Source organism: Cebidichthys violaceus, unplaced genomic scaffold, assembly GCF_023349555.1.
Source record: "Cebidichthys violaceus isolate CVI_PGR_0920_01 unplaced genomic scaffold, fCebVio1.0.p SCAF_48, whole genome shotgun sequence".
Lineage (NCBI taxonomy): Eukaryota > Metazoa > Chordata > Actinopteri > Perciformes > Stichaeidae > Cebidichthys > Cebidichthys violaceus.
The window spans coordinates 1159781-1180292 of record NW_027176683.1 but is presented as its reverse complement, the minus strand read 5'-3'; the positions used below and the strand labels follow the sequence as shown (position 1 = coordinate 1180292).

Below are 20512 nucleotides of genomic sequence, written 5' to 3'. Positions count from 1 at the left end.
ATTGAACCAGTAACTCTTCTTTAATGTTCCTTTTGTATTTCTTCTCATCTGTTTACAGAAATTCTCTCTCGTCAACGGAGTTTAAAAGTTTTGCCAGAAATCTCCCAAAAAGTTCAGCAGCAGAAAACAGGCTCTCTGGCGGCCATATTGCTTTGCACCCACGGGCGACATGTGTCACAACAAGCCGTCATCAGAACTTTAGTGGCAAACGGTTTGATGATGTCAGTAAATCTGGAGAGCTTTTGTCAGCTTTACAACAGAGACTGCTCACAGAACTGACCACAGACGATGTTTCCACAACGGTAATAAACCTTCATGTAGTTAAACAGTAGAGGTCTGGGATTTCATTTTGTTCTATTCATTTAAGATATTGTCTCGCATATTTGGGGAATGATTCATATTTTAAATATTTAAAAAAATACTAAAATGTTATTCTGAAGTGACTTCAAACACCTCATGATGAATATAAAACGTGTTATAAAGAATGTGTTGGTCTCCACTGAGACAGGAAGAAGTCTCATGAGCCCGAGGAGGAGCAGCCGTCCCACTGTGCTTTGTGTTGGGACGTCCTGAAGGATCCAGTCTCCACCAGCTGTGGACACTGGTTCTGCAGACAGTGCATCACCTCATACTGGGACCGGTCTGCTTCATCGGGGGACTCCTCCTGCCCCCAGTGTGGAGAAAGATCTAGACTGCAGACAGCCATTGGGACCAGCACTGTGCAAAGTAAGATGTCTCTCTGCTGCATGGAGACACCAAGAAATGATTCATAGATGTGGCTTCAACCATTTTTATGAATTAATGTATTAGTTTTATTTATGGCCCACATGGGATTACAAGACACCACGATTTTACATACATGAGGGACAGGTAGGTAGACAGGTAGGTAGGTAGGTAGACTGGCAGGCAGGTAGTTAGATAGACAGGTAGGAAGGTAGGCAAGTGGCTAAGCAGACAGGTAGATGGGTAGGTAGACCGGTACGTATGTAAGTAGATAGGTAGGTAGGTAGATAAACAGACAGGCAGGTAACAGGCAGGTCGGTAAAGAGCTCATTTAACAGACAGCCACAGATACCTGACTTTCTGTCCTTGTTTTGTCCGAGCATTTGATTGTCTCACATTTCTCCTTGTCGTTCAGGAGATAGCGGTCTACAGGAGGTTTTAGATGAACACAAGAGCAGTGTGAGGAGGAGATGTGAACATGTGACTGAAGGAACTGATAAAACAGGAAGTGGAACCCGCCTTAACAGGATCTACACTGAGCTCTACATCACAGAGGGACAGAGTGAAGAGGTGAACACCCAACATGAGGTGAGGCAGCTTGAGACAGCTTCCAAGAAGAAGGCCCTCCATGACACTCCGATCAAGAGCCACGACATCTTTAAAGCCTCACCGGACCAACAGAGACCCATCAGAGTCGTTCTGACAAACGGCGTCGCCGGCGTTGGAAAAACCTTCTTGGTGCAGAAGTTCACTCTGGACTGGGCCGAGGGTTTGGAAAACCAAGATGTCAGTCTGGTGGTTCTGCTTTCGTTCAGGGAGCTGAACTTGATCAAAGATGAGCAGTACAGTCTTCTCGAGCTGCTCCATGTTTTCCATCCAACATTACAGAAAATCACAGCAGAGGAGCTCTCTGTCTGTAAAGTTGTGTTCATCTTTGATGGTCTGGATGAAACCAGACTTTCATTGGATTTCATCAACAATGAGGTCGTGTCTGATGTCACACAGAAGGCATCGGTCAACGTGCTGCTGACGAACCTCATCGAGGGGAATCTGCTTCCCTCGGCTCTCGTCTGGATAACTTCCAGACCTGCAGCAGCCAATCGGATCCCTCCTTCACGTGTTGACAGGGTAACAGAAGTACGAGGCTTCACCGACCCCCAGAAGGACGAGTACTTCAGGAGGAGGTTCAGTGATGAAGAGCTGTCCAGCAGAATCATCTCACACATCAAGACATCCAGGAGCCTCGACATCATGTGTCTGATCCCAGTCTTCTGCTGGATCACTGCTACAGTTCTGGACCACATGTGGACTACAGACCAGAGAGGAGAGCTGCCCAAGACCCTGACTGACATGTACTCACACTTCCTGTTGGTTCAGACAAAGAGGAAGAAGCAGAAGTACCATGAAGGACATGAGACGAGTCCTCAGGAGCTGACGGAGGCTGACAGGGAAGTTCTTCTGAGGCTGGGGAGGCTGGCGTTTGAACATCTAGAGAAAGGAAACATCATGTTCTACCAAGAAGACATGGAACAGTATGGTCTTGATGTCACAGAGACCTCGTTGTTCTCAGGAGTTTGTACAGAGATCTTCAAAAGAGAGAATGTGATCTTCCAGAAAACAGTCTACTGCTTTGTTCATCTGAGTGTTCAAGAGTTTCTGGCTGCAGTCTACATGTTCCACTGTTTCACAAACAGGAAGACAGAGGTACTGAAGGACTTCATGGGGAAGGATGATTACCCAACCCTGGAGAACTTCCTGGGGAGAGCCATGGAGAAATCCCTCAAAAGTGATAATGGCCACCTGGACCTGTTTGTCCGCTTCCTTCATGGCCTCTCTCTGGAGTCCAACCAGAGACTTTTAGGAGGTCTGCTGGGTCGGACAGACAACAGTCCAGAAATCATCCAGAAAACCATCAACAACCTGAAGGAGATGAACAGTTATGAAATCTCTCCTGACAGAAGCATCAACATCTTCCACTGTCTGACGGAGATGAACGACCACTCGGTGCATCAGGAGATCCAAGAGTTCCTGAAGTCGGAGAACCGATCGGAGAAGAGACTCTCAGAGATCCACTGCTCAGCTCTGTCCTACATAATGCAGATGTCAGAGGAGGTTCTGGATGAGTTGGACCTGCAGAAGTTCAACACCTCAATTGACGGGCGACAGAGACTCATTCCAGCTGTGAGGAACTGCAAGAAAGCTGTGTAAGTCCAGATGTGATAAACTTAATAAATCAGTTTAGATGAGTAGTTTAAATCTTAAAATATACAAACTATCACACCAATGCGTTTTACTGAAAAATAACATTTATTTTTACAATCAACACTTGAAAAGATGAAGGAGATTGCAAATGACAAGATAATACAAAATGTAATCCGTACGTTGGTGTTTCATTTTCACTTGTTTACTTCTTTTTTACAAAATGAACCAAAAAACTGTCAATGAGGAAGATCTTGGGTACATAATAATGAGATTAAATATGACACCATTTTTAAATCATACCCTCTAAACCAAAAATAAATCTATTACACTATTACTAAGCTTCTTTACAAGATATTTAGTCAGTGCTGATCTAGACCCCTTGTCTCATATACAGCGGGAAACAAAACGCTGTTGTGTTCATAACAACATCCGGCGGTGCTCGGTGAACATATTCAGTGTATCTAGCAAGCCACATGTTGCCTGGTTTACTACAGCTGATTGAACCCAAAATAAATAGATTTTGCTGTAATTTCATTGCAATAACCACATAATGATGTTGATTTGTAAAAAGTCTGATTTCATGCTTTGTTAGGTCTGGCAGCATTACGACAGGCAAACAACTATTTAAATGCTTGTTTTCTGACTGCAGTTCAGTTTGATTCGTGCTAGACTATGCTAACATTAAAGCAGCAGCTATAGTCTGTGGATTATACACATATATTTATACACATTTATGTCTGCTTTGAGGTAACGTAGAGCTCTTGGTGACAACAGACAACGTTTTTCCTCCATTTTTTGTAATTAGTTAATATTAGTATATAATATATTAGTAATATTTCAAATCGAATACAAAAACTTCTTTTGACATTGTCATCAAATGCATAAAGCAAATATAAAGTGTCCTCTTTCATTGTTACAGCTAACAAATATTTGTGCCATGATAGACTTCGGGACTGTAGACTTTCGGAGACTCACTGTGAAGTCATTGCCTCAGCTCTGAAGTCCAACCCGTCACATCTGAGAGAGCTGGACCTGAGGTCTAACATGTACCTGCAGGATTCAGGAGTGAAGCTGCTGTCTGCAGGACTGGAAAGTTCACACTGTAGACTGGAGACACTGAGGTCAGTTCACTGACTGTACATGGTCTCGTTTTTGTATATATATATATATATATATATATATATATACAAATCCTTGACTGAGGTTTCCCCAAGCAGCAACCTCCAGTTTTTTAAGTGTCTTAAAGCTGCATTCTCTCTAGTGTCCATCAGGGGGCGACTCCTCTGGTTGTATAGAAGTCTAGTCTAAAATGACTCTACTTCTCTCTTGATTTATTCCCTCAGTAAACATTGTAAATATGAGTTTATGGTCTCAATCTCTAGTTTCAAGTCTTCTTCAATACAGCATGATGTTCATTTAGTACATTATGGTCCATTTAGAGTCAAACAGACCATAAAGCAGGGGATGCTTTAGGGGCGGGGCTACACAGTGATTGACAGGTCTCTACCTCGCTCCTCCTCAATCCAGATAGGGTCACTTCCTGTTCACTGGTTGCAATAAAACCAAGATGGCGATGGCCAAAATACTGAAATCGAGGCTTCCAAACATCAGTCCACCAACCAATGGGTGACGTCACGATGACTACGTCCACTTCTTATATACAGTCTGTGGGTTTCACATTTTTGGTTCATAGATTTTCAGGATTTGCCTGAGCACAAAGAAATGTGTCTATTGTTCCAAATGGCTGAACAAAACAAGTAGAGGCAGTGAATGTTCACAGACTCACGTTGTCCATGACATGATTTTTATCTGAATCATTTATCCTTCATTCAGACTGGATCACTGCGGGTTGTCAGAGGTCAGCTGCTCTTCTCTGGCCTCAGCTCTGAAGTCCAACCCGTCATCTCTGAGAGTTCTGGACCTGAGTGGAAACATCCTGAAGGATTTAGGAGTGAAGCTGCTGTGTGACCTTCTGGAGAGTCCAGACTGCAGACTGGAGACTCTGAGGTCAGTCCAACATTCTTTACTCCTGTGCAGACATGAAGCTGATATTATACTGACCTTAAAGGACCTTAAAGCCTCAGCGGTAGTAAAAGTTCATTAACTGTGGCAGAGAAACGTTGAGCCATAGATTTAAATAAATCATATTTATTCATTTATTGCCTAACATTTGCTCCATCCCACATGGGATTACAAGACACCACTTTTTTCCAGACATCTTCTGGTCTTGAATATACAAAACATGAAGAAGAAAATAAAAACTAAAACTTGGTAAAGAGATATGTTGTTTCCTCTTCTTCCAGACTTTCTGCAGATACCTGGCTAAGTTATATGTTCCACTGTTAAACAGCCACCTCAGTCTTTGTGCACCATCCATATTCATAAAATCTATGTTTGACTTACCAAACAAAGCATCGCCGTGTTCACGGTAAAAAAGGACAGTAGAAAACCAAATGGAACTCGTTGTTTCTATTGTTTAGAGAACGCATCAGACGGATCGGCTTTTCTTCTTCTAGAATCTAGACGAAGATAGTTCCAACAGTCCAAGGTAAAATACCAGATGACATCTGATCATAAACAACATAATTCTCTGAACCATATTCAGTTTTTATCATCGTACAAATACACAACTTTGGAAAACACAGATTCTGTAAAAAAACAACAATGTTGAGCTTTTTGTTATTAAAAAAGCCTCAATAAACCAAGAGTTGCAAAATGTTCATAAATCTACGAACAAATATTTGTTTATATTATTATTTATTTTACATAAATATAATATATACTTGATGTTCATCTTGTATTCCATCAGGTTTTCTTCAGTAAATGATAAAAGTTACTAAACACAATTAATAAATATCTCTCTATCATACAACATCAAATGTTTTCAGTATTTGGCTTTTTCCTCATTTTTATGAATCTATTTGATGCTTAAACTGAAGCTGCTTTGATTTTATGACTCCACTATTCCTAAATTACATAACTTTTGTTCACATATTTTCTAAAATGTCCTCCTGACTCATTTGGTGTCTTTGTTAACTTTGTGTTCTTGAGTTGAATCTTAAATGAGTTTCTGTGTTTTTATTTCTTAGTGTTGGCTGACATGAGTTTAGATGGAGCTGGCAGAGTTCAAGTGGAGTCACTTGGTGTTTATTGAAGCAGCAGCACGTTGTCATTAGTGTTAATGAGAGCTCTTATTCACTTCTTGTCCCTCACAGTTTTTAACCTGCATTCAGCTCATGTGTTTGGAGTTCACATTTTCTAAACGTCTCCGTTCTAAACGCCTGACACTGAATGAACATTGTCGTCTAAACTTACATAATTTTTCCTTCATTCAGACTCAGTGGCTGCAGGTTGTCAGAGGTCAGCTGTTCTTCTCTGGTCTCAGCTCTGAAGTCCAACCCGTCACATCTGAGAGTTCTGGACCTGAGTTACAACAACCTGAAGGATTCAGGAGTGAAGCTGCTGTGTGACCTTCTGGAGAGTCCAGACTGCAGACTGGAGACTCTGAGGTCAGTCCACGCTTCAGCTCCACGGATGAATCTTTACTACATATTATTCTTCCTGTGCGTTTGAGGGTGTGAATGTGGTTCTATGACAGAAATAAGACTTCAACATTAAAATGTGGCACATTTCTACACTGATAATATTCTCAAACCTATTCTCAAAGTGTGTTCACTTTGCACAGGGTTCTTCCTCACTGAGACTGTACGCATTCTGTTGGGTTGATTGAATCTTCTCTGCGCAGAGAATAAATAGTCAAAAGACAACCTCTGGTTTTCGGTATTCCTTACGTCAGCATCAAAAGACTCACAAAGCGGGTATGGAATTCTTTCCAGGACAATATTTACTCAAATGTAGATTTTTAAGACCTCCTTTTTCTAAAGCATCTAAAACTATTTAGCAGACATCTAAATAGTGCTTTTATCAGTAAACTATTTGTGGCTAGTCGTAGCAAAGATTCAGAGGTGCACGACCAAGCGGTGCGACCACTTGCGGAGCCTTCGCTCAGGACTCGCAGGCCGTGATCACATCATTTTGTGGAGCGTTCCGGCTTCACTGTGGCGAGTATAAACTAAGCTTTTAGTCTGCAGTCACAGAAGTCAACTGCAGTAAAGAAACTGCAGAAAATGTCCAACGTTAGCTGTTAAAGTATATCACATGTTTGGTAAACGGTAATCTGTACACAGAAGATCATCTGAACTCATATTTAAATTGATAAAGTTTACTCTCTGAAGTGAACTATTTACTGTGGTGTGTGTTTCTACTAATAATAAAGTAGAGAGCGGATATTATGATGAAGATCTGCAGTAACAGAATGATGAAGTCAGCTCCACATTTAAAACCTGAACACATCTGATTGGATTTGTAGTGGTGTTTTTTTCCCGTTGATGAGCCGCTTCTTTGACTTTACCTAACGGCTGGCTCAGCAACTGTTATCTATCTGACTCGTGGTGAGACACCACAGGATCTCACTGTTAGGAACTCAGTAACGAACCCCCACAGAACACAAGAGAGATTGGATTTTCTTCAGTTCACGCATCACAACGTATACAAGTAAACCGAGCTGTCCGGAGTCAACTAACTTCACAAGAGCATTGTACATTATTTTATACCTCCATTCTACCCTAAGTTTCCCCCTCTTCGGAGATGTCCTCCTCCTCCTCTGAACTTTCCCCTAGACAAGTTACACTGTGCACCTCGGCCAAGTCATAACAGAGGGTTATTTGATCAACCACAGTCTCCTTCCCCACTCGTCTTCTCCTGATTTTGCTTCTGGTTGCCAGTACAGCGACCGGCTCCCCTTCTTCCCCTACGTTAGAAATCTTGCCCTACTTGTTTATCTATATCATCCCCCTTCTATCTTCACCCGGGCTCCAATGCCGCTATACTAGACTCTCTGTCTCAGTGATGTGAGGAACATATGACAATGATACAGGCCAATATTGTAAGTCACTTTGGATAAAAGCGTCTGCTAAATGACTGTAATGTAATGTAATGTAATATCACAGTATGAATGTGAATATACATGGATACATTTCAAATTATGGATATGATTGATTTTACACAAATATATTTCAAGACAAATACATTTTTCTCCCACAGATTATAAATGGATTTTTATCTAAATCATTTATCTTTCATACAGTCTGAGATCCTGCAGGTTGTCAGAGGTCAGCTGTTCTTCTCTGGTCTCAGCTCTGAAGTCCAACCTGTCACCTCTGAGAGATCTGGACCTGAGTTTAAACAAACTGAAGGATTCAGAAGTGAAGCTGCTGTGTGACCTTCTGGAGAGTCCAGACTGTAGACTGGAGACTCTGAGGTCAGTCCACGCTTCAGCTCCACAGATGAATCTGTACTACATATTATTCTTCCTGTACGTTTGTGGGTGTGAATGTGGTTCTGTGACAGAAATAAGACTTCAACATTAAAATGTGGCACATTTCTACACTGATAATATTCTCAAAGTACGTTCACTTTACACGGGGTTCTTCCTCACTGACACTGTACGCATTGTGTTGGGATGATTGAATCTTCTCGACAATATTTACTGAAATGTAGATTTTTAAGACCTCCTGTTTCTAAAGCATCTAAAACTAGTTGACACTCCACATTTAAAACCTGAACACATCTGATTGGATTATAAATGGATTTTTATCTGAATCATTTATCCTTCATTCAGACTGACTTCCTGTGGGTTGTCAGAGGTCAGCTGTTCTTCTCTGGCCTCAGCTCTGAAGTCCAACCCGTCACATCTGAGAGAGCTGGACCTGAATTTAAACAACCTGAAGGATTCAGGAGTGAAGCTGCTGTGTGACCTTCTGGAGAGTCCAGACTGCAGACTGGAGACTCTGAGGTCAGTGAGGGTGTCCGAGTCAGTCCGTGCTGGTTCAGCAGTGTTGTTAATAAAACACAGGGCAGTTTACTCACAGTGAGGGTTTCCCTCCTTTTTCTCCCTAAGACCAAATAATCAGAGATTTTACCATCGAGTGCAGTTCCTCTGATGTTTCCTTTCTTTCATTTCTCCACAAACAATAAAATAAAAGCTGACAAAGCAAAGCCAAGCAAGTTTTTACAAGTTGTGGGATTTCACAGTAGAGTGAAAAAAGGTAGTTGGTTTTGTTTTCCTGTGATGTTATTTCCTCTAATGCACGCTCACAACATGAAGGTGACGTCATCATGAAGCAGATTAGTTGCTTCATATTAGGACTATGAAGCTGGCTAACTGTTGGAGAAAAAAACCTTTTAGAATGATCAGTTCTTATTGGTTAACATACAAGGCTCCGTGAAGTCTGTGGCTCCTGTGTGAACTCTCTTCAGATGTTTAGCAGTCACTGTGACCTTCTGTAAGGGGCGATTGTATATCTTACTAAACGTCTAGATGGCGTTTGCTTGTGCGAAAGGGGAGAAGAACGAGTTCAAGACATGCCACGTAGCTTTATGCAAATGATTCTGTGCAAACACACTTGTGTGTTATCCAAAGTATAAATATCAGAGATTCAGAGACAGACCTCTGAGCTGCCTTGATACATGACTTGTATGTGTTTCAACTCTGTCTCCTTCTTGCAAGAATAAATGTCCTGTGATAATTACTTTTACATCGGCTTCGAGTGAATTTCTCTAACATAACTCAAAGAATGAACAATTATTTAAAACTTGATCCTTAACTTTTGGGATTGTGTTCCTCCCGACAGGTTGAATGGCAGGTCGATCACACATAAGAAACACAAACAATGTGAGTATTGAAAGAATGTCCCCATTCAAGCTATTCTACATTAAATCTGATCTTAATGAGCCTCATTGTAACAAAAAGTATCTTCTGTTAGAGCTGTTTGAAGAACTTTGGCTGCTAATGTTTCTCTTTCTCTTCTTCTCTCCATCAGGTGATGCCGACGGCAAACTGGATGTGAAAACAAATGTTCCCGACAAAGAGGTGAGGGAGCAGCAGTTGAAGAGCGTGAAGTTTATTTCTTGAGGTTTCCCTACTGAGTAAATGTAATTATTGTGTACCAGGGGAACAGAGGGCAGAGAACTGTGGCTTGTTACTTGATTTCTATTCAAATGACTAACTTTGTGCCTTCTTCATTCCAGGCTCCATTCTCATTCTCACCTGAACACACAGCTGAATCTTCATACAGGTAATCCTATGAAATACACTATTCCAGCTTCTTTCATGGTTCATCAAGCTGTGATTCTAAACGAAGGTTTGTTGTCTGTGGGCAGCAAGTCAAAACAGGACCTGGACCTTATTTATAAAACTCTGTAGGATCCATATAGAAAACTAAAATCAGATTAATAAAACTGTGCATGCATTCATTCACAGTTCAGGTACTGGTTCAGGTGGCTTTGAACACAAAAGGCGACATTGAAACGATGACGAACTGACAGAAGAACAAAGAGTCTGAGCCGGTATATAAATAGAGAGAGGTTGATGAGGGAATGAGATGCAGGTGAGGAGGTGGGCAGGGATGAGGGAAGTGGCAACAACATCTCAAGAACAATTGTCTTGTGAGTATGTTCACAATAAGCAGTACATGCTGCTGATGCTCCATAATCAAGAAGAATCTTCCCGGTAATGTGTCTGACCAATGACAGAACAGCTTTCTCTCACATGACATTAGTCTCGAACGTCGCTGTGTGAACACAAACAAACCGAGGAGCAAATGCAACCACTGTACGAAATGAGTCTCTGAATCGACAACAAAGCAAACAAACTACGGGTCTGAAAACGCCCTGAATAAGAGCGGAGTTGTCCCCTGGGTGTCATCACGCTTTACACTACGATCAGTTTCCCTGTGCTGCACATGGACACCTGTGAGTGAAAACAGATCATGTGACTAACAGGCCAATAGGTGCTTCTTATATTAACTCGTCCTCTCCGTGTCCTACAGGTTCAGGTGTCCTGGTCCAGGTGTGTTCCAGTGTTCTTTGACTGGACTGGTGTTTGTTATGGCTCAAGAGGCAGAGCTGCTGTACAGGACTGTCCAATGGGACGAGGGCCTCCTCCAACCAGCCGGCAAGAAGGCCGCAGGGCTGCTGTTCGACATCAAGAGTTCTGAGGATGCTGCAGTCTGTCAGCTCCACCTCCCACACTGTGAAACAAAGGACGGTAAAGACATGGCTGTCTTCAGTGTGAAGGAATACATTACCAAAACTACAAAGAGTTGTATTAATGCCTAAAACTAGCTGCATCTGGTGACATGCAAAAAAAATAATTATAATGGTGGTAAATAATAGGTAAAGGATAGGGGCGGAGTGGGAGGCACACTAACACACGCTCAATCACTTAACTTAGCGGTTAGCCAAACACACGGTCTAAAACAATGAAAGTGATCCACAGAGCAGCTGCAGAGAGGTACTCAGCAGGGTGTGTACCGGTAGCTTCGTTAGCTGCCAAACACATCGTCCATTCCGTTAGCCTTTAGGCCGAACACACCGCAAACTGTCCCTCCGTTGTGTCTCTTGCCACATAGTAGTCAGTGGGGGTGATGCACTCAGCTGGAGTATCACTAGGGGCCGGGGGTTTGTTAAGAGTGGTGGGTTAGCAGGCAGTCAATGGCAGTATGAAACAGGCAATAACAGTTGTTTAGAGGAAGTGTGAATCACTACAACCACAAGAGGTCCTTGAGAATGCTGCCATAACTGAAACATTATGCAGTCAGCTGTAGCAGAAGGTGAGATTAGCTGTGGACAGACACAGAGGTGCACACTCACTCAATCACAGGCATGCACAAGACCAATCGCATGATTCTCCTGGCAGAAAAAAATGACAAATTGAACTCAACTGGTAAGAGATGAATTGGGTTGGGATGAACCTGTTTCATCAATAATAAATAAAGGTTTAACAGCTCTTTACTCCCACAGCGTTGGTCTTTGACGGCCTGTTGTCCGTCGTCCACATCACCGATGATGGAATGACAATCCTGGAGCCGCTGGAGATCACGGAGACTCATGTGGTGGTGAAGGTCCCTAACCTCTCCGCTTTTGGCCTGGTCTGGGATTTCGTCAGGAGGTTTCGGAACTTCATGTGGCCAATAAAGGGCCAAGTTCTGCTGTTCCTCAGACCCCCGCTCATCAGGCATCAAATTCTCGATGTGCTGCTGGTGCAGGACAACATCCCTTTGCATGAGGTAAAGCTATCTGTCATATGTGCTCACCAGCAACTTAAACTCTTGTTTTAAGCCACAGCTGGTTCCACAAAGACGATTCACACTTTGCTCTCGTGCTGTGCTAAGAATCAAATCTATCTGAACTGTAAATCTTCAGATTGTTTTGTTTTTTGTAGTTTTTTTGATTCTCTCTCAGCATGTATTTCCATCTGCCACTAACATTCGTGATGCTTCTACCAGATGGCATGAATAGTAAACACAACACAGAAAAAGATTTGCTGAGATTTGGTTTTTAATTATAGGCTCAAAAATGAAGACGTATTATTTATGATCTGTATGATGATGAAATACTAGTGACTTTACAACAATTGAGGGATTCCTCCCTGTTTCCAGCAGCACACTTTTACAAATGTTTCAGTGGATCTGTAGAGAGGCCAAAAAAAGGAATTGTTACAGAACAAATTAAAAACTTTGAATCTTCCATAAAGTTAAATAACGATGATGTTCTGGTTCAATAAAAGTGGGAAACAGCACTCTGAATTCAAATGATGAAGATGAACATTTGATAACTCATCTCTTTTCTTTAGCCTTTTAATAGTTACCATGAAGACATGACCTGTTTGTTTGCAGTGCTGTAGGGGTTTTATCTAGAAACATTTATTCTACGCTTTTATTCATTTATTTACAGTATATCCTCATAATTATCTTTTAATTTAATGTAATTCTCATGTTTAGATGTACTCTACACATACAATTACCGTGACTATCTGAGCTTAAACTAAACTAATATAAATGTCCCGTTAATGAAGGTTGCCAGAGATCAAAAACCTGCGAAGTACATCAAGATCTCCTCCAAATGTCTGCTGGACGTTGGTAAAAGTTACAAAGTCCACTGTGAACCTGAGGGGTTCAGGATCCAGCCTAGGGTGAGTCAGGTCACTTCTACCCTTCTAAGGGTCTGTGTCCACATTCAGTTTTATTCCTGAGCACCAGCATCTTTTTGACAGACACGTTTGTGTCTGTGGCAGTTCCCTTAGCTGTTAGCTGTTAGCTGTTAGCTAAACACACCATCCAAAGCAGTAACAGTGAGCTGCAGAGCAGTGATTGAGAGGTACTCAGCAGTGGGTGTTCTGGTACATTACATTACATTACATTACATTACAGTCATTTAGCAGACGCTTTTATCCAAAGCGACTTACAATAAGTGCATCAACATTGGTAATCAACAGAACTACTAGTCACCAGAAGTCATAAGTACATTTCCTTTAAACAACCATCTAAGAGCATGAAGCAGAGCATAACTCAGAGCCAAAGTACAGTGCAGAAACAAGAAAAACAGTTAGTGCTATAAGTAATATGAATACAATAAGTGCAACAAGCTAGTATGAAAACAATAAGCGCTAAGTGGAAGGCTCAGGGTAGCACTTCCTGAAGAGGTGGGTTTTCAGCCTGCGCCGAAAGATGGGCAGCGACTCCGCTGTCCTGACGTCAGTGGGAAGTTCATTCCACCACTGTGGAATGAACAATCGGCCACCAGGACCTCTGAGCGACAGGGCAACCAATCGTCCCGAGGCAGCAGAGCGAAGTGGTCGGGCGGGAGTGTAAGGCTTGACCATGGCCTGGAGATATGAAGGAGCTGTTCCTTTCACTGCCCTGTAGACTAGCACCAGAGTCTTAAACTGGATGTGAGCTCTTACAGGTAGCCAGTGTAGAGAACGGAGAAAGGAAGTTGTGTGGGAGAACTTGGGGCGATTGAACACCAGGCGAGCTGCTGAGGTGGTGTGTCGTCATCCACTTCGAGATGTCAGCCAAACACGCAGCGATGCGCATCTCCACTTGGGTGTCACCGGGGGGAAATGACAAGACCAGCTGGGTGTCATCGGCATAACAATGGTAGGAGAAGTCATGCAAGCGAATAACAGAACCCAGCACCCAGAGATGTTGTGTAGAGCGAGAAGAGAAGGGGGCCCAGGACTGAACCTTGCGGAACCCCTTGCGGAACTCCCGTAGTCAGCATGCGTGGTTCCGACACGGCCCCCCTCCAGGTCACCTGGTAGGATCGACCCGTCAGGTAGGATGCAAACAGGGAGAGTGCAGAGCCTGAGACGCCCATCCCCTCGAGGGTGGAGAGGAGGATTTGATGGTTCACAGTGTCAAACGCCGCAGACAAGTCCAGGGGAATCAGGACAGAGGAGAGAGAGTTCGCTCTCGCTGCGTGAAGCGACTCTGTCACCGCAAGGAGGGCCGTCTCTGTAGAGTGACCCACTTTGAACCCGGACTGGTGGGGGTCCAAAAGGCTGTTTGATAGCTGTTAGCTAAACACACAACTGTTATCTCTCCACTGTGTCTCCAGCCTCAGAGTAGTGTGTAGTGGCCTGTGTCCACATAGCATCTTTTCCTGAGTGCCAGTGTCTATTTTCAATTGTTCCCAATGAAAGATGGCCGCACCCAGATTTTTTTTTTTTTTTGACAATCCGCCTTTTTTGAGCAGCCGCTCCAAAGTTAAAAACCTCTGAACTGGTGATGCTGGTGACGTCACTGTAGAAAATGAAAGAGAAGCTTGTTTTGTTTGTCTGTCTGTCCTGAACTTTAAACACAGATTGATTGATTGATTTTATCACCGTACATGTCGTCTCTGACGGATTGTCTTCTTGTCTCTTAACGTTACGGCTGACAGATTGAGCATTCTCCAGCTCATCTGTACAAAGTATGTTGGTGCTCATGATGAAAAACAAAGTCAAACCAATAGATAGAAGCCCAAATAGATAATAAAAAGCAAAGGGGCGATGCTAGTCGATCATACAATGGTGGTTAGAGTGGTGAAATGTTGTCAAGATATTGTCATAGAAACAAAACAAACGTCTCGGAGTGTTTTTTGATGAAACGCTGGGATGAAGGGATCCCCAGTGACCTGCCAGAAAAAGACGCTATACAAATACAAGTTTGACTGAAGATTCACAATCAGGGAGGTAGCAGATACACATTTTGACTTCTGGTTCTTGTTTTCAGTCTGAACAATTTGACTTGACGTATGGACCAAATTTCCATCCGACATTTGAAGTTTTCCTGACCCCCACCACGAAGACAGTGACTTTGTCGGTCCAGGACGAAGAGAGGAACCCAGTCTGGGAGCGTCTCGTATTACTGGAAGGTAAAGACTATCAGACACCCAGTGATGGACGAGAGTAGAACAGATGTGTCTCATTTCAATTTCAACATAGATTTGTTGTTTACAATGTAACATTACCTGAGATCAGAGATCTTTTGAACTTCACAATATTGTCTGTTTGTTGATTATATAACACATAATACTATTTTCTTGGTTATCTTCCAGGTCTAAGAGCGGAAATTCAACAGAGAAATGTCTCAGCAATGAACCGCATCACAGCAGAGGACAGGGTCCCGGCAGAGGACAGGGTCTCAGCAGAGGACAGGCTCTCAGCAGACCAGAAGCTGTTCTCAGTTCGGACTCAATTTGTCGACAGAGTGTCTGATCCTGTCCTGAACCAGCTGCTGGATAAACTTCTTGAGCACGGAGTGATTACTGACACTGAAATGCAGTCGGCCAGAACAAGAAACAGAGCAGATAAAGCACGAGACGTGATGGACACGGTGAGAAGAAAGGGATCTGAAGCCTGCTCAGTTCTGATCACTGCTCTCTGTGAGGTGGACCCGTATCTTTACACAGCGCTGAACTTCAGCTGAAGATGAACCAAGAACTGTGGAGTGATGATGATGATGGTGGCCGCTTGTTGGGTAGCGTTGTGTTTTCTAAAGTGGACCTTGTACGTGGTTACCATCAAGTGCCCGTTCACCCGCTGGACATTCCCAAGACAGCGCTGGTCACTCCTTTCGGCCTGTTTGAGTTTTTGAGGATGCCATTTGGCCTAAAAAATCCAGCGTCTAATGGACACTGTGCTTAGGGACCTGCTTTTCTTGTTTATCTACCTAGATGACATCCTGATGACCAGTTCATCAAGGCCAGAGCATATATCTCACCTCCGGACTCTGTTTGAGCGACTCAACCAGCACGGTCCGATTGTCTAAGTGCCAGTTTGGGTTGACCACCATTGACTTTCTTGGACACCGCATCACAAAGGACAGGGCGGTCCCCCTTAGATCGAAGGTGGACACGGTGACTAACTTTGCACGCCCGCTCACGGTGAGGGCCCTGCATGAGTTTTTATGCATGCTGAACTTTTTCCATCGCTTTATTCCCCGAGTGGCACAGTTGATGCAGCCCATTTACGATGCCCTGAAAGGCAAGGCCGTCAAACAGGCTGTTGATCCGAGTTTAACTTAGAACTCGAAGGACTACGTCGACCATTAAAACCTGTTCTGCACGACGCCCCCAAATTTGGGGGCTCTCGGGCTCAGACGAGTAGCATATACCATCAAAAAAAATGCATTTATCCAGAGCGAATATAATGCATGTTATATACCAGATTTTTTTTAAAAAGTCTGGGCAATACTATCATGTAAGCCATTTTTACAAACTCCAAACACAATTCTACACAACTAATATCATCAACTAGAAGATTTACCACAATATCATGTATTTTTTCATGTATGACTCGGCGAGCTATGTACTCCTCTCCGAGATACAAACACAAAGCTAAAGGCTAACACGGACAACCAAGATAGCAAAAAGCCAGCGAATTCGACACAGATTCCAGAGATACCTTCAGAATACTTCTCTCAATGAAACTATTACAAAGCTGTGAGCAAACAAACACCAGAAGCACAAACCGTTTTATCGATCAAAATCATAAAAGCTCCTTACTTTATCAATGTTCTCCGGTAAATCCCCGCTTTATTCCTTCAAACATATGTTCTACGTATATCCGGTGCGTCTCTGAAATGTTCCCGGGTAGAAACAAGAGTCTGTCTAACTAAGGGACCTGGGGAAAGGGTTTTGACTTTCGGCAAATCGTTTTTTATGCTTCAGGAGGGGCGCCACGTTTTTAATTCTGACTGGCTAACGATTCTGTCAATCAAACCCACGAGGGGACCCTTCAATAGTATGGCGTCTGACGCGTCAGAGGAGGGTTCATTGACTGAAATCGACCAATCATAGGCTGAGATATGAGACATAGAAACTGGAATTCAGACGAGAAAATCCCATTGATGACAGACAGAAACAGACTCAGAGAGGATCCAGGCTCTCAAAATGATGCCAAACTGCTGTATTTGGATAGATTGAACACTATTAGTGATAAAACAAGTGCAATATATAATTATATAGTATATAAAATTACAATGGAACAGCTGGAACAGCTGGTTGCAAAATGACAATTGTGCTTGACCTCGCCTGACCTCTCTGTACTAAAACCTCTCTAACTTTGCCCTGCTTCACTTTATCAAAGTCAAAGTCATGCAAAGAGACTATTAACATGTTGAGCTATGATTTGGGAGAGTTTTTAGACTGTCAGCTGCATCATTTCAAAGAAATAATAACAATAAAAGTGCTTTTTTTTCAGGCGAACCTGAAACTTTTCAATTTGTGCTGTGTGCCATCTTCATTTACTCTTAACCAGTAACATATACACTGATATTTACACATTATTATAACACCAAAAAATTTAAATAAACTTTGTTGTTAGAAAAATACACTCGTTTTAGTATGGGTATGCAATTTTCGAGCAGAGGCCTACAAATAGGGCTAGAGTCTTAAGCCATCTCCCAGTAAAGGCTGACTTGGTGTCTGGACTTAGTTAGGTCATTGTGTGTTTATTACCTTGTTTGTGTTTCACTTAAGTTACTGTATTGTTATAACGTGTTTGGTGTATACTCTAATCTGCAGAGTTCCGTTAGTGCTGTGTAGAAATTGCAGTGTGATAGAGTAATAATTTCTGTATTTGACTGAGGCAGCGAGGATCTGCTTTGAGTGCCCCCCCCCCCCCCCCCCCTTCCTTTTCCTTTATCCTCCTTTACTAACACACACACACACACACACACACACACACACACGCACACACACACACACACACACACACTCTCTCTCTCTCTCACCACAGATTGTTGATTTTAAATAGTAGGCTCATAAATGTATTGTAGTTGTCGTTAGTTTTGGATATTATTGACTTGATTGATGTTATTAGAACTTAATAAACTCTGTTATACTTTAAAGAGCAGCTGTCTGTGATTACTTTGTGTATGTGAACTGTGATTATATCTGATATCAAACCTTCACTTTCACTCTGAATGTGTAATAATACTTTGACTGTTGACATTGTGAGTGAACACTAATTATGAGACTTAGTTTATAGTTTGGTTATTGGTCCCTGTTCTCAGGGTGGTGCCCCGTTATTATTAATAATTGTTAATAAGTCTATTGACATTAATAATTCTATTGATGCCAATAATTTATTTTTCATAATTGCTGATAACCAAACACGCTGCTTTTCGGAGATTCAGATTTAATGCAAAATATAAATCAACTAATATGTATTATTAGGTAGTATATAGCCTAATTATTAGTATATTAGTATATGAAGTAGTTAAAAGTAGCTTCCCCTTTACCAGCTGCAACATTAACTGAACATTAATTCATCAGTATTAAAAATCCAATGATATAGGCCAACCATAAATATATAAAACTGATTTAACATAAATTTAATATAAAAAATATACATATTCATAATAGACCATTCTGCATAATGAGTACTTTCACTGTTGGTACTTTAAGTGTAATTTGATATTAAACTTCCTATGACTTTCAGGCTTTTACTGGGTTCAAACCAGTTCGGTCTGTAACATTTCCCTCACTCTCCTTTGAGCGTGTAAACAAGTGTAACGTGATTGTGACATTGTGTCCATTAATGTGCTGCTGTAACATTATTAACACCTCGATCTCTCTCTTATATAAAAAAACCCAACATCTGAAGACAAAACAAACAGAAAACCGCAGCTTGTTCAGGGATCAACTGAAACACCTGTAGAACAAACTTCCAGGAATTCACTCTGGATTCACCTGAACTGAAGACGATGGGATCAAATCTCAAATAAAGGAGAAGACGAGGAGAACGCGTCAGAATGTGAGTCAGAGTTGTTCTTTGTTTCAGTCACTAGATGGAGACTCTTCACTGATGGACAAAGAAGATGCAGCTGCAGAATCAGGCAGATTAAAAACCGGATACATTTATTGATGTATTGATTTGACAGGAACGTGCACGTCTTCTGAGCTATCAGCTCACCAAACATCTCACAAAGTCAAAAAGTACCGAGAGAGACGGACCAACGCATTATTGATTTGTTGGCAATAAGACAAATCCCTAAGAAAATGATTAGCAAATTTGCCACAATTTGAAAGTGAGTGCAGCTTGATTGACGCCCCCCCCCCCCCCCCCCCCGCTCCTCCTCCTCCTCCTCCTGCGTGTCATTAATCACCTCTCATACCTTCCATCGCTCTACTTTAAACCTGCACCGCGAAGCGCAGAGAGCAACAGAGAGACGAGGCTCCGGGAGTTGCTTCCTCCTCCTGCTGTCTCTCTGTCTGTCTCTCTGTGTCTCTCTGTCTGTGTCTCTGTGTCTGTCTGTCTGTCTGATTCAGAGACTTCTTCCGTCCTTTCTTCCTCTTCTTGTTGTGATCATGTGATCATTCTCAGAAACCTTTAATCTGGATTGTACGAGGGATGATGTGGAGTCTCCGTCAGACAAAGACCCTCTTCAGTTAAACCAGGTAGGATTCAGCAGGTTTGTTTTACCTGCTGTCTTTTAGTCATCGGATCGTTCGTTATCGCTCAGTTAAAGACGACAACTGTGGTGTTTGGTGGCCGAGATGCAAGTCAGTGCAGAAAATATTACATGTCTTGACTATTAATTAGTGAGATGATTATAAATCGGTTATATGAGAATGTAATTCATTTTATTAGATGAGATGAAAAGTCTCAGCAGGAAGAACCATTTTAGAGACAAAAATCATGAAAATAAAAAGTGAGGCATGTTTCCTAAAAGACAAATTAAATCAAGGGCAAAAATATAAAAACAAGTTCTAAAACATCTTTGGTAAATTTCCAGCAAAGACTGATCATTTAAACATAAAAGTATTTAAATCCAATAAACTTGACGAGCTTTTAAATTAAAAATAAAGACATGATTTAAGGTGAAGAGAGGATTTTCATGAAATGAGCTCCTTCAAAAAAGTCGGCAACAGAGGTACTACAATACTTCTGCTACTACTACAAGTACTACTACTTACTCAACGCTCTTAAAATCGACACGTGATATATGACTTAAAATGTATTTACTCTCAAGATTTTAAAAGCATGAAATGTCATGGAAAACTATGGAGCATAATCCTCACTCAACACATCAAAACATGAATAATTTAAACAGAAAAGGGGAGGAGCAACCAACAAGAAGACATATAAAGAAACGCTCAGAATTAAAGTAGTATAACTGTGGAATCATGTGACAACATGTGTTTTAAAAAACATGAAAGGAGGTCTATAAAATGAGAAGATGACTTTATATGTTAC

At 41.9% G+C, this 20512-nt stretch overlaps 2 protein-coding genes across 3 annotated transcripts; both read left to right on the top strand.

Annotated features, from left to right (window-relative positions):
• The first annotated feature begins 60 nt into the window (after positions 1-60).
• LOC137887132 (NLR family CARD domain-containing protein 3-like) lies at positions 61-4059 on the top strand. Of its 2 annotated transcripts, XM_068729931.1 has the most exons (4): positions 61-302; positions 509-726; positions 1139-2927; positions 3870-4059. In XM_068729931.1, exons 1-4 carry the CDS (start codon positions 289-291, stop codon positions 4057-4059), a joined length of 2211 nt encoding a protein of 736 aa, XP_068586032.1. In that variant the 5' UTR covers positions 61-288. The 2 variants fall into 2 exon arrangements, with proteins under 2 accessions (XP_068586032.1, XP_068586033.1); XM_068729932.1 differs by lacking the exon at positions 3870-4059 and having other exon boundaries at positions 1139-2931.
• A 433-nt stretch (positions 4060-4492) lies between these two features.
• LOC137887071 (NACHT, LRR and PYD domains-containing protein 1-like) lies at positions 4493-17924 on the top strand. The gene is given in 13 exon segments (XM_068729841.1): positions 4493-4551; positions 4782-4848; positions 4850-4932; positions 6261-6434; positions 8606-8779; positions 9618-9658; positions 9807-9856; positions 10015-10061; positions 10815-11032; positions 11788-12053; positions 12842-12958; positions 15042-15183; positions 15367-17924. Coding segments are annotated over 13 exon segments (1809 nt in total). The 3' UTR covers positions 15738-17924.
• The last annotated feature ends 2588 nt before the right edge of the window (positions 17925-20512 follow it).

Excerpts from the sequence above, each read along its gene's own strand:
- LOC137887132 (XM_068729931.1), top strand. Across the intron at positions 727-1,138 it reads TGGGACCAGCACTGTGCAAA|GAGATAGCGGTCTACAGGAG; the intron begins GTAAGATGTCTC and ends CTTGTCGTTCAG. Across the intron at positions 2,928-3,869 it reads AGGAACTGCAAGAAAGCTGT|ACTTCGGGACTGTAGACTTT; the intron begins GTAAGTCCAGAT and ends GTGCCATGATAG.